The sequence below is a fragment of the Neomonachus schauinslandi genome, chromosome 2, assembly GCF_002201575.2.
Source record: "Neomonachus schauinslandi chromosome 2, ASM220157v2, whole genome shotgun sequence".
In the NCBI taxonomy this organism is placed as follows: Eukaryota; Metazoa; Chordata; class Mammalia; order Carnivora; family Phocidae; genus Neomonachus; species Neomonachus schauinslandi.
Genome location: NC_058404.1, coordinates 105,015,079 through 105,029,034, shown reverse-complemented (window position 1 = coordinate 105,029,034; position 13,956 = coordinate 105,015,079). Strand labels below are relative to the sequence as shown.

Below are 13,956 nucleotides of genomic sequence, written 5' to 3'. Positions count from 1 at the left end.
ACAAGAATGCCATGAGGCAGGCAAAATTATCCCCACTTTTTAGTTTTTAGATTTTTTTAGAATGATTTTAAATAATGGACTGATTTTATTTAAACAATTAGTGGTTTTTGTTTTTTTCTTTTAGTAGCAAATGATGAATGGATAATTGCAGCAAATACATTCGTATTATTCCTTAACTGATGCTTTTTACTGTCCCCCTGTTACCACACAGCTGGCTGCTTTGTCATTCAGTATACCAGGCCACAGGCCTCATCAGCTCACCTTTTTTTCTGGCTGTTACATACTGACCCTTATTTGATACACCCTGGCTTTCAACTCCAATTATATTTCCTTCCTAAAGTTCAGTCTGTTCCAAGTATTATAATCACTTCCTCTTTCATGTCACTGCCAAGTCCTCCGTTCAGTGTCCCATGTTTCCTGTTCATATAAAATCCTTAACTGAGGAATTAGTTTTTTCTTAACTCTGCCTGTCAGTTTTTACATGTGAATCAATAGGAATATCTTCTAAATCCCTCTTTTATATATTCACTACACGTATATAGCAGTTTCATCCTTGCTGTTAGTTTCAGTGCTTATATATGTCTGATTGTGCACAAGAGATTAAAAGAAGTTACTAGCCTTCTGCAATTTAAATCAAATCTGTCTTTTATCATAGGGAGAAAAATTTTACTGTATTTCTTTCTTATAATTTTTTAGGTCTTATGGCAATTGGATATATTCCGAAGAAGCTTGCGGGTTCTAACTGGACATGTTTGTCAGGGAGATGCCTGCATATTTTGTGCATTGAAGGTAACCTTTTAATAGTACTGAAAAATTACTATTAATTGTTTTGCCAAAAATTTAATTTTGATAGTTTGTTTGATCAGTTTACTTGAAGTTGAAATTCATTGTCAAGTGACTTAGAGCTTTGAGACGAATTCTTAAAGTATGATTTATTCAAGTTTCTGGATTTTTTCCCCACTTTTATGTAAGGACAGTTAAAATTAATATTCTAAATAGTGTAGAAACATTAGGAACATTACATTTTTCATTATTTTGGAAAAATTCTTTATTCATTTTATGAAATGGATTTTGAACTACTACTGGATTTTGTGCACTGCTGTAGTTACTGATGATACAGCAGTGAACAAGGTGATAAGACCTCTGTTCTCATGGAGCTTACATTCTTGTAGGGGAGGAGAAAATAAGTAAGCAACATATAAAGTATGTTAGATGGTAATAACTACAAAGGGGGAAAATAAATCAGGGAAAGGGAATAGAGAGTGTTGAATAGTCAGGAAAGCCTCACTGGGAAAGTTTAAACCATTACCTGGAAAAGGTGATAGAGTGAAGCTTTCCAGGCAAGCCGGGAAACAGTAACTGCAAAGGCCCTGAGGTGAGTGTGAGTGATTCAAGGAAACCTGGGTGTCAGAAGCTTTGTGAGCAAGGGGGAGAGTGATAAGAGGTGAGCTCAGAAGTAAGGTGAGTTGTGGTGATTTTAAAACATGTCTGCAGGGGTGTCTCGGTGACTCAGTTGGTTAAGCGTCAGACTCTTGATTTTGGCTGGGGTCATTATCTCAGTGTCATGACATCAAGGAGCTTCACCTTGGGCTCCATGCTCAGCAGGGAGCTGCTTGAGATTCTCTCTCTGCTCTCCCTCCCCCCACTCCTGTGACTCTCTCTCTCTAAATAAATAGATAAAATCTTTAAAAATAAAATAAAACATGCCTGCAAATTCTTAAGTTTTTTTTTTTTTTTTTTTAGAAAGAGAGCATGAGCAGGGGAGGGGCAGAGAGAGAGAGAGGGAGAGAGAGAATCCTGGGCAGGCTCTCATGCCCCGGGCGGAGTCCAACACGGGGCTTGATCTCACAGCCCTGAGCTCATGACCTGAGCTGAAATCTAGAGCCAGACAGCTAACCACCCACGTGCCCCTCTTCTGCACTCTTCCTATCAAAAGGTGGAGTCTAGTTCTTTGAATATGGACTGGCCTTAATGATTCATTCCCACCAAATAGAATGGCAGAAATGACACTGCAGACATCTGAGGTTAGGTTAGATTAGAAAAGGTGATAAAATTTCTATCTGGCTCTGTCTGTTGGGCTGTCATTCTTGGGAGTGAGCCGTCATAGGGTGAGGAAGCCAAGTTGGCCACAGCTAAAGCAGAAGTCTAAGCGGACAGGCAGCACCAACAACCAGCATCAACTGCTCAATGTAAGTGAGCAACCTTCAGATGGTTCTAGGTCCCAGCATTCAAACTGTCCCAGATAACTCCCAGTGGAGCAGAGTTGAGCTGTCCTTACCAAATTAATGATTTGTAATCATAATGTTATTTTTAGCAAATAAGTTTTGCGGTCGTTTGTTATGGAGCAATAAATAACTGGAACAGGAGTCCATATTGTGTAGGTCCTTCTAGGCCTTTGTGAGGACCTTGGCTTTTTCTCTTGAGTGATTTAGGAAGTCTCTGGATTGTTTCGAGTGGAAGAGTGATATAATCTGTTTTAACTAGATGGAATGTTTGGACTAGATCTCTTTGGCTACTTGGATGAGAATAAATAGAAGAGAGACAAAGGCAGAAACAGGGAGTCGCAATGAGTTAGCATCTCATTTGTATCATTGAAATTTGCCCAAGAATTTAAGGTTTTATTAACATGTTTCAGAGATAAACATTTCATTCTTTTACATTCTTGAATATTCTTACACACACACACATACATGCAAGAAAATGAAGAGCCATTTTCCTGCTTTATTTTGATTTTTTTTTTTTTAAGATTTTTATTTATTTATTCATGAGAGACAGAGAGAGAGAGAGGCAGAGGGAGAAGCAGGCTCCCAAGGAGCAGATTGCCCGATGCGGGACTCGATCCCAGGACCCTGGGATCATGACCTGAGCCGAAGGCAGACGCTTAACCATCTGAGCCACCCAGGCGCCCGCTTTATTTTGATTTATATTCCTGAATATAAATCACCAAAGAAGGCAATTTTATATTCTCTTTTTTAGAACATGGCAAAATAGGGTTATTGTTAGGGGATAAAGAATGAACTTAGTTCAAATTACAGTATCACATTTTATTTACGCCACAGTCAATTTTGGATATTTTGTCCAATTGTAAAATGAGTATAGTTAAGATTTCTAGCCTGAATCTTTCATAGCCTTACACAATCACCTGCCTGCCTCCCCACCGGCTACCCAAAACACTCTCTTCTTTCTCACTCTCTCTCTCCCTATCTGTCTCAGGTACTGCACTTTAGCCAGACTGGCTACCTCTTGCAATTTTCAGAGCTGGCTTCCATCTCTGACTCTTTTCATTGTTATTCCTTTTGTCTAGAATGCTTTTCTTCTAGATGTTTTTGTGGCTAACACCCTGTTTCCTTTATGCCAATCCTCAAATGAGGACATCAGTAAGACCTTCCCTGACTACCCGAGGTAATAGTTAACCTTTCTACTCTCAGTATCTCTACTTCTATTTATAATACTTTATTTTTCTGTCTTGTATTTTATTTCTTTGTTTTTCTCTATTGTGTTTACCACCTTCTGATATACTATATAATTACTTACTTGCTTTCTCCTGACTATAACTAGAATGTGTGCCCCATGAGGGCAGGGTTTTTGTTTATTTTCTAGTGAAGATGCCTCACATATACTAAGCAGTCAAAAAACAGATAACAAATGATTGAAACTCAAGTGTAGGATTAATATCTTAAGCATTATCTTGAAAAGTTAATTAACTAAATAAGAAATGACATATGAAAATATTTTCTATTTTTTCATATTTGTAATTATAGCTAAAAGATTATACTTCTGGATATCTAATATCATTTGGCATCTTTATTCTTCAATTTTTAAATTTATTTATAAATTAGATTTTCTTGCAGTAGTGGAACAGATTTTTGAAATATTTTCCTAGCCTACCATATATTGATCTGAAAAAAAAAAATGTTTTTGAGATGACATACCCCTTGAGCTAATTAAGAGTTTAATATGGCCAATCCTTATTTGGTGGGTTGTCACTAAAAACTTTCTTTTTCCCCCACCTAAGATGATTGTCATAAAACTGGAACTTATTAAAAAGTTTTTCTTATTTAAATTCAATAAGGAAAATGGAAAACCAGATTAACACCTATAATCACTTGTTCTTGAATGTTGCCACTATTTCTTCAGCTTAGGTTAGAAATAATGCTCTAGGGTCGCCTGGGTGGGTCAGTCATTAAGCGTCTGCCTTCAGCTCAGGTCATGATCCCAGGGTCCTGGGATCGAGCCTCACATCGGGCTCCCTGCTCCGCGGGAAGCCTGCTTCTCCTTCTCCCACTCCCCCTGCTTGTGTTCCCTCTGTCGCTGTCTCTCTGTCAAATAAATAAATAAAAATCTTAAAAAAAAAAAAATAGAAATAATGCTCTAAGTGAGGAAAACTGATAATTTGAAAAAAAATTTTCTTTAAAAATTAAAAGTCATCATCTTTTCAGAGTTCATGCAAATTGTACAGTGTCAGTTTTTAAAGGCAAATTTAAATAGTGGAAAATTTTCATTGCATTGAAGTTATTTAATTTTTGTTTACTTTTAAACCAGAGTTTGTCATTTTCTGAGGTTTATTTAGGAAGAAACAAAAAAACTGTAAAAGTTCATTTAAGCTACTTTTTCTTTTTTTAAGATTTTATTTATTTATTTGAGAGAGAGAGAGAGAAGCCAGGGGAGGGGCAGTGGGAGAGGGAGAAGCTGACTCCCTGCAGAGCAGGGAGCCTGATGCTGGGTCCCACGATCCCAGGACCATGAGATCGTGACCTGAGCTAAACCAGCTGAGCCACCCAGGTGTGCCCCAACCTACTTTTTTTTTTTTTTTTTTTTAAGATTTTATTTATTTATTTGAGAGAGAGAATGAGATAGAGAGAGCATGAGAGGGGGGAGGGTCAGAGGGAGAAGCAGACTCCCTGCCGAGCAGGGAGCCCGATGCGGGACTCGATCCCGGGACTCCAGGATCATGACCTGAGCCGAAGGCAGTCGCTTAACCAACTGAGCCACCCAGGCGCCCCCCAACCTACTTTTTTAAAAGACTAGTGAGTTCCTACTAATTTTCGTGTGATTATATATTTATTTTTGGTTAACACAATTTTAATTTCTATAATATACTTTTAGATTTATAGCAATTTATCTCAGAACTCTTCCTTAAACAATTTGGATCAGAATTAGCTGGGGAACAGTTTAAAAATTGCCCTCACTTCAGCATACTCAATTAGAATCCCTGAAGATGGGAACTGAGCACTTACTTAATTCTGTGCACACTAACGTTTGATTTCGAGGCTGGGGCAACCATTTCTATACATTACTGATACAAATAATCTTTATATGGAATTTTGGAGCAAAAGACTATTAGTTTCTGGGTATAGTGTTATGAGTTTCACTCTTTTATAATGAAATTACTGACATGTTTCTTTAGTCGTTGGCTTTAAACTTACTGATGTACTTGTTGATCCCCAGACAATATTTGCACTGTTTCAACACAGTCGAGAAAAAGCACTTCCCTCAGATAACATAAGGCATGCTCTAGCAGAGAGCTTCAAAGATGAGCAGCGATTTCAGTTGGGCCTTATGGATGATGCTGCAGAGTGCTTTGTAAGTATTTTTGATAATCCTTAAATCAGAATACTAGCTTGTTTTCCTTAAATGATACGAATTTAGAGATGAATGAAACAAATTTCTAGCAATGGAAACAAATCATAACTACTCATTGGATCCATGCCTTACCTGCCCTTCAGAGCTCAGTTTAAGTCCATCTGTCTCATGACTTGATTTTGGTTATTGTGCTGCTATCATTTTTATTGGGTATTAGAGTACTGGAATATTTTAAAATTTATTTATTGGAGAAAACATTTATTAAATATAAATTATGTCACTTAAGTCAGTGTTCTGCCTCCACAGGGTTTATATGTGCAACACATTCCCAGCAGTAGCATTTCTCATTACATGCAATGATTCTCTTTGGGAGAGAAGAGGTTCTTGGTGGGCAGCTATCAGGGGCAGCAGTTCTTTTTTTTTTTTTCCAGTAGTCTCATTGTATATATTTATTGAGATATAATTTAAAAATTGTCTCCAGCTTTACTGAGATACAAGTGTAAGGTGTATGATGTGTTGATTTGATACATTTATATGTTGCAAAATGGTTACTGCGTAGCATTAGCTGACGCTTCCGTCCCGTCACGTGATTGTTTTTTGTGGTGTATGTTATGCAATATTACAGTTGTCTTTGGATGAATTTATACATGCAGGTTCCTGCCATCCGAATTACAACATGAAACATGCCCATTGCAGTAGTTTGTTGAGCGACTCTTGCCACTCAATTCCACCCCACGGGCACTTGTGGGTCTCCTTTTGTTTTCACAAAGCCCGTTTCTGAAATGCCTCCATGTTGCGTAGATCCCGACTCTGTCTCTCGTCTGGAATCATTGCGAATCGTTATAGTAGGTGACCTTTTGTGTCTGGCTTTGCTCACTAAGTTCTTTGTGGAGATGAAGAACCCAAAGAATTAGCAGTGAAGCTTGTGGAAAGAATTTGGAATTCCATAATGGGACATAGGGAGTAGATGTTAGGATCTCGGCAGTAGCCAAAATGGACTATTTTGTGGCCAAAAGAATGGTCTGGGAGAGCCTTAAAATTGGAGCATATGCTGAGTTGGAAGGAAGGTATGGGGTGATCTGTATAAACTAGGGAAGCAGGGTAGGCACCACTGGGGGTTCCTGGAGCGGCATCCGTGTGTCTCTTGGAAGAGCTAGTCTTGACTTCCACCCCAGCTAATTGCTGTTGTTTGGCTTTCTTGACTTTTGCTCTGTGGTTCTTGAACCAAACCTGCAGTATGGTGGGATGTATCTCCAGTTTCGAGGCCATTTCTTTCTGAAGGCTGGGAGTGGGGTATGGGTTCTTGCTGAACAAGAATTCTAAATCTGCCAGTTGTTTCTCAGTGAACATGGCTCGTTTCCTTTGTGAATGTTTCTGATCCTTTCCTTTAGGAAGGTCCCCTGCGCCTGCCATCCCATCTAGCGGGGTCCCCATGCTCTGGTCCTGTGTCAAGGGGGGCGGGCAGCAGTTCTGATACACCTCTCACTCTGGGTTGAGAATCATGACTGGGGTTGATGTTACCACAACATTGATAAGTAGAGCATTCCTTTGAGTAGTAACTAAACCTTACATATATGTGTGTTGATTATTGAATGTGTCAGTCTTCTAGATGTTACCTATATTTAAAGAGGTAGCCATTTTTTTTTCATAGTCTTACATCTATTTAGCAAATTCTATACATTTTTTCATCAGAAAACCTTTTAAGGTTTTCCTTGACACATTATTTTCCTGAAACCACTTCTTACTAGTTCAGGCCCCTACTCTCAGCATTATTTAAGCCTCCTTACTTGTATCCTTTCAGCCTATCCCCTTATAGTGTTTTTTAATGGCCAACAGATTAATAAAATTTTCTTCAGATTAATCTTTGCCCTTCAAATATTCTTGTGATTCAAATCTGGACTCTCTCCTGACATTTAAGGCCGTTTACAGTTAAACTGCAGTTTACCTCTTTATTTCCTCCTGGAATTTTCCCTCCTATGAGGTGGTTGTATTCCTCAAGTATGTCTTCTAAATTCACTGGATTTCTGTAGATTTTACTATCTATAGAATTTATTTGGCATTTATATGTTATTATCATTTTTTTAAAGATTTATTTATTTGAGAGAGAGAACGCGTACACGTGCACTTGCACGCGTGTGTGTGCATGCACACACACACAAGTGGGGGGGAGAGGCTGAGGCAGGGGGAGAGAGAGGATCCACAAGCAGACTCCCCGCTGAGTGTGGAGCCCGATGCAGGGATTGATGCCAGGACCCTGAGATCACGACCTGAGTTGATACCAAGAGTCAGCCACTTACCTGACTGAGCCACTCAGGTGCCCCTGTTATTTCCTTAATGAGCATCTTTACTGTTTCCTTGGACAGATGGAAAGCTCTTTGACTAGTGCACTGCATAGCATACTTTCCATGTTGATCAAAATGTGTCAAAAACAGTCATAAAATATGCTTTTCATATTTCTGTTCCTAATTGATCCATTACTTAAAATATAAATATATTTTGTACAATACCAAACTTTGTAGTTTATTTTCACTTAAATGAAATGTACTAATATGAGATAGGATAATTCATAGAATACCTAGAAATTTAGGTTTAAATAATTGAATGCTTTTAAACTTCCTAGGGCAGAGGAGAGGGGTTAAGTTAGCTAATTAAAAGAATCCATTGGATAAGCTTTGCTAAAAAGAAGTCTTATTTGTTAAAGAAATAAATACTCCTTATTGATCTGTATTACAAATTTGAAATTTGTTTGCAGGGCAGATTCCTTGCATTAGGTTGTTAGTGTAGGTATTGTAAACCTTTATCATTGCTATTTTAATGTGAGTTATAGAGACTATAAAAATGTTCCAAGTAGAATTTTTGAAAGATTAACTGCTTTTCCCTAATGTGAGAATGCTGGAAATATAGGAAACATGTTTTCTAATATTAAATTCTAGATGTTAGCCACCATGAATTGATTTTTTAAAGGATTTTTAAAATATTTATTAAAATCATATGTTACATTATAATGTTTCTTTCATTAAATTTTTTTTTTAAAAGCTAATACTACAAAGGGTGAATAATTGAACAGCATTTGAAGGGTTGATTAAAGAGGAAAGCTGGAAAGCTGACAGTATATATGGCACTGTTCAAATTGGAAAATCTTAAAAAGATTTTTAAAATTTGTAAAGTTAAAAAGTTATATTGTATAGTGTCATCTGTAAGATTCACAACTCGTTTGTCTTTTAATTTTTTAAATTAGGAAAATATATTGGAGAGGATTCATTTTCATATAGTACCAAGCAGAGATGCAGACATGTGTACCTCCAAGTCTTGTATCACTCACCAGAAGTTTGCTATGACTCTGTATGAACAGGTGAGATGGCTTAACCACTTCATTAGTTATTCTCTTTGTTATTATTATGTTTGTTTGCATACATTTATACATATATATTACATATTTAAATATATGTAACATATGTATTATATTTATGTTTTATGGTTGATAAATTAAACATGTTTTTACCTGTAGTGTGTGTGTCGCAGCTGTGGAGCATCATCAGATCCTCTACCTTTTACAGAATTTGTGCGGTACATTTCTACAACAGCCCTATGGTAAGAACCTACTAAAGCATGTTTACCGAAGATGTTAATAACGCATTTAAGCACATTGAGCATTTATTTTATAAAACCATAACATATGTGAGTATCTGTTCTCTGTCTTAGACCTGAAAATATGTAACCATCAGAGGTACTAAGTGATGTCTATCTCAGCTGGCTGTTCCTGATTTGGCCAGAAACCGTACACTTGATGAAATTTCCAAATATTAGTCAAAATTTGTATCTTTTTATATTTATAGCAAGTTTTGGGAATTTTAAAGGAGACCGTAAAATGACAAGTTCAATGGTAAATGGAGCTGCACGTGATTTCTTCATTTTTCCTAAGGTGTTATCTTTGTAGTAACAGTGTTTCCCGTCAGCTCCATGTCCCTTCATGGTGATGGAAGCCAGGGTAAGAAGAGAAGAAAAAAAAAGGTGAAATTAATTCTCCGTTAGATATATTTCATTTAAGGCCTCAACATTCACCTGAAATAAAAATTTGCCATGCTTGCCTGTCCCCTCCCTCCCTGCCCATGAAACATTAGTGAGTTAGGGATCCAAAATGATCCCTAGACTTTACATAATAAGAGTAATTTAAACACTTCCTCACAGGTATTAGAAAATATAAATATTTGATATATGACAAACATTGAATAAAATCATAAATATTTACAGGTATTTTGATACCAAAAACAAAACATGGATCAATAATTATCAATCAATACATTAGTACAAAAGTTAGTTACTAAATGCTACCAATATTTTTATCATTGTGCAAAATGAAATTCAGGTGCTTATCTGTTTCATTATATTATTAAACTTCCTGGCTATTTTGCATATGACACAATATTTCTTGAAGATTATTGAACAATAGTAATTTGATTATTTGAGTGTGTTTAGTGTCTTAATATATACAGAGTTGGGGAGCATTGTTTTGGGAAGCGTTCTCTAAACTTCAGTCAGTTATAGATTCATTTTTTTTTTTCTTTGTATGAAAAGTAGGATGGTGTTTGAACAAGGATAGGCCACACATTAAAAACCGTAAAACTTTAAGCCTACTCGGAAACTCTTATATAAAATGACAGTGCTTTGATTCAGTATCTTATGTAACAAGAGTTGGAGCTCCATTAGTCGGTCCCTGGTCCACACCACCAATTGCAAGAAACCAGACTTTGAACTCTAATTATGGTTGATCCTTCAGATAACACAGGTTTGAACTGCACAGGTCCACTTAGATGCAGATTTTTCTCAATAAATATATGTACAGTACTGTAAATATATTGTCTCTTCTTTAGATTTTTTTTTTTTTAAGATTTGTTTATTTGAGAGAGAGAGAGAGAGCATGCACATGCAAGCGGAGGGAGGGGCAGAGAGAGAGAGGGAGAGAGAGAATCTCAGGCAGACTCCCTGCTGTTTGTGGAGCCCAACCCAGGGCTCGATCTCATAACCCTGAGATCAAGACCTGTGCCAAGATCAAGAGTCTCACACTCAACCACCTGAGCCACCCAGGTGCCCCCTTTATGATTTTCTTAATAACATTTCCTTTTCTCCAGTTTTTTGGAAGAATATAGTATATGATACATATAACACAAAGTGTGTGTTAATTGACTGACTATTATTGGTAAGGCTTCTGGTTAATAGTAGGCTATGAGTAGTTAACTTTGAGGGGGGTGTCAAAAGTTATATGCTAATTTTGGATTGTGTGAGGGTCGGCGCCCCTTACCGCATGTTGTTTAAGTGTCAACTATAATCACCTTCTTTGTATTGGTAATAAGTATTGGATACCAATTACAGAATTCCAGGCTTTACATAAATCATCACTTTTAATGTTAACAAAAACACTATTTTGAATGTACAGTTTGAATGAGCTTATCAGATTTAGTGCTTTCTCATATACTTGTGAAGTGCTTTAGAAGAATAGGTGCTTTTAGTTGTTATTGAATACTGTATATTAAACCGTGGAACTGTAAAATATATCCAGCTCTAGGATAGTTAATATTACCACTAAGCAGAACCAGAGCATCTAGAATGGAAAGTAGTAAGGATATTTGAGCTTTTATTACATTTCTTTTTGGAAATGTTTAAATAGTTATTTAAAGATAATACGTTGATATATAAAAATTTGATTCTAAAGTAGACTAAACAAAAAGTGACACAGATATCCTGCCTAGGCTCTAATGAAATGGTTAGCACTCATAAGGCACAAGCCTGGCCTAAATAGTTTTGGTTTTGACTTCTGCATTAATCAGCAAAGGACCCCTCTGTTAGCTGAAAATGATACCTTTGTTTCTGAGAACTTTAGGCCAGAGAGGAAGTCTTTCCAATAATTTGTTGTTCTTGTTAGGCCAAAGTTGAAACTCAAGTCCCTACTTGTTAAGTAATAATAGAAACATTTGACTTAGAACTACCTCCAGATGGATCATCTTATCACCTCGTTCATGTAGTTCCAAACAATGGTAAAATTTAGTGTTATTCTATTCTTGACCTAATTTTTTTCATCATACACCTGCCAAATTTCATAATTTTTCACTGTATGGAAATTTACTTTATGGTTAATTTTTCAAACAGAACCTGTTTTAAGACAGAAAAAGCAACCATACCCATATTGATAACTTGGTATTTTTCACGCATAAGTTTTTAGATCTTCTTAAAGTTCATAGTACACATTTGAAACTGCTGCTTTCTTTTGTAGCAATGAGGTAGAAAGGATGATGGAAAGGCATGAACGTTTTAAGCCTGATATGTTCGCAGAATTGCTGCAAGCAGCAAATACGACTGATGACTATAGGAAATGTCCTGTAAGTATAATTTGGAGAATATTAGTGTGCTTCTATGTTTGTAAATTTGAAAACAGATACTCAGAAATTACCATGAAAATACTACTTATACATGGACTTGATTTTAAGAATTTATTTTTTTCAGTGTTATTTTAGGCAACTCTTTATACCATGTGAGCTATTTATTTGAGCACTATTTCTTTAAAAACTCTTTGTGAAGGATTTAAGTTAGTGTATGCTGATTAATTTTTTTTTTTTTTTGAGAGAGAGAGAGAACGAGCATGCAAGCAGTGATGGAGGGGAGGGGCAGAGGGAGAGGAGAGAGAGAATCTTAAGCAGACTCCCTGCTGAGCATGGAGCCCTAGGTGAGGCTTGATCTCACAACCCTGAGATCATGACCTGAGCTAAAATCAAGTGTTGGGTGCTTAAGTGACTGAGTCACCCAGGTGCCCCCTGATTAATTTTTTTAAGTTCTGAAATCTATCGTTTGACTAAAGAGAAAGTTTATTTATTTTCATTTAAACATTACAAATGGTACCATTGTTTTCTAATGTAATATTATTAATGACTTCAGTGTTCTGTTTCTCATTTTTTTAGATAGACTTCTTGTTTTAACAGATTTAAAAAATACCAAAGAAAAGTACTTCGATTTAAAATAAACTTACTTTTAATCAATAATTAGACAAATAATTTGATAAAAGTGAATTTTAGTATGCTGAACAAATAATTTTCTGGTATATGTAAAGATTGTTACTGTTTAATACAAACTGTATAAGGCATTACCTATGATATATCTATTTCAGTAATTTCAAAATTTGCCTTTTGTGTTTTTCTTTAGAGTAACTGTGGCCAAAAAATAAAAATTCGCCGTGTTTTAATGAATTGCCCAGAGATTGTTACAATTGGTTTAGTATGGGATTCTGAGCATTCTGACTTGACTGAAGATGTTGTTCGGAATCTAGCAACACATCTTTATCTTCCTGGGGTATCTCAACTGTTTTCATTCTCTTCCTTTTTGTTTTTAAATTCTTTTAAAACATATTCATGTTTTATAATACACTTGTTTTTCAGAATTAACTTTTCTTTCTAAAGAAAATAACATTCAGATATAATGCTGATAAAGTTCATCAAATCAGGCTAACTGGAATGCCTTTCTTGCATAGACTAGGAATAGCTTTCAATTATAAACTGTCTCATGCTCTAATTCTGTATTACTCTAGAATGATGATAGTGATGTGTGTCTTTGTGTGTGTGTGTGTGTGTGTATGGTAATGACAAGTATAAATATTAACCTAGAAAGGTTTAAGATTCAGAAATCATCTACAGCACTGATCTCTTAATATGCTTATTAACATTTTAATATATTTTGAATTGGTTTATATTACAATTAAACTTTTAGATAATATGTTTCATGTATGTTCAAATATGTGATTCAATCAAAAATTATTAGGAATTGTGTAATTTATCCCACATTTCCAGTTTATGTATATAAAGTGTCAAGATACTGGGTTACTGAACTAAATTGTAGTGAATTCATTTTATTGGAGGAAGAGTAATAGTTATAGTTAATATTAAGTAATAGTTAAGAGTAATTCTATTCAGTACAATCTCAGTGATACCTTCTGTACTAGTATAATATTGAATTAGGGAAGCTTGCATAAGAAATTTTTTCATAGATAGTCAAATACATAACTCATGAAATTATTGTTCCTCATTTTTAAAAAGATACAGTATTAAATATACATTGTTATTTTTTAAACAGCTTTTTTATAGAGTTACTGATGAAAATGCCAAAAATAGTGAACTTCACCTAGTTGGTATGATCTGCTACACCAGCCGACATTATTGTGCCTTTGCTTTTCATACCAAGAGTTCCAAATGGGTATTTTTTGATGATGCAAATGTGAAAGAGGTAAGTGACACTTTCACTGGGATAATTATTGTGACTTTTACTTTTTAGGAATAAATGAAATAATATATAAAATGTGTATTACATAATATGTAAAAAAAGATTGTATGT

At 35.7% G+C, this 13,956-nt stretch overlaps 2 protein-coding genes across 6 annotated transcripts in view; one reads left to right on the top strand and one right to left on the bottom strand.

Moving 5' to 3' along the window:
• USP53 (ubiquitin specific peptidase 53) overlaps positions 1-13,956 on the top strand; it is a 50,848-nt gene that overhangs the window by 11,033 nt on the left and 25,859 nt on the right. For 4 of the 5 annotated variants that reach the window (XM_044912887.1, XM_044912885.1, XM_021684459.1 and 1 more), the window contains exons 2-8: positions 697-789; positions 5,449-5,583; positions 8,822-8,935; positions 9,092-9,174; positions 11,852-11,957; positions 12,775-12,921; positions 13,699-13,848. In XM_044912887.1, coding sequence (XP_044768822.1) covers positions 697-789; positions 5,449-5,583; positions 8,822-8,935; positions 9,092-9,174; positions 11,852-11,957; positions 12,775-12,921; positions 13,699-13,848 — 828 coding nt within the window. The remainder of the gene's footprint in view (positions 1-696; positions 790-5,448; positions 5,584-8,821; positions 8,936-9,091; positions 9,175-11,851; positions 11,958-12,774; positions 12,922-13,698; positions 13,849-13,956) is intronic. The other variant, XM_044912886.1, reaches the window with a different exon arrangement.
• LOC110575532 (divergent paired-related homeobox-like) lies at positions 6,460-6,996 on the bottom strand. The gene has a single exon (XM_021684517.1). It carries the CDS (start codon positions 6,994-6,996, stop codon positions 6,460-6,462), a length of 537 nt encoding a protein of 178 aa, XP_021540192.1.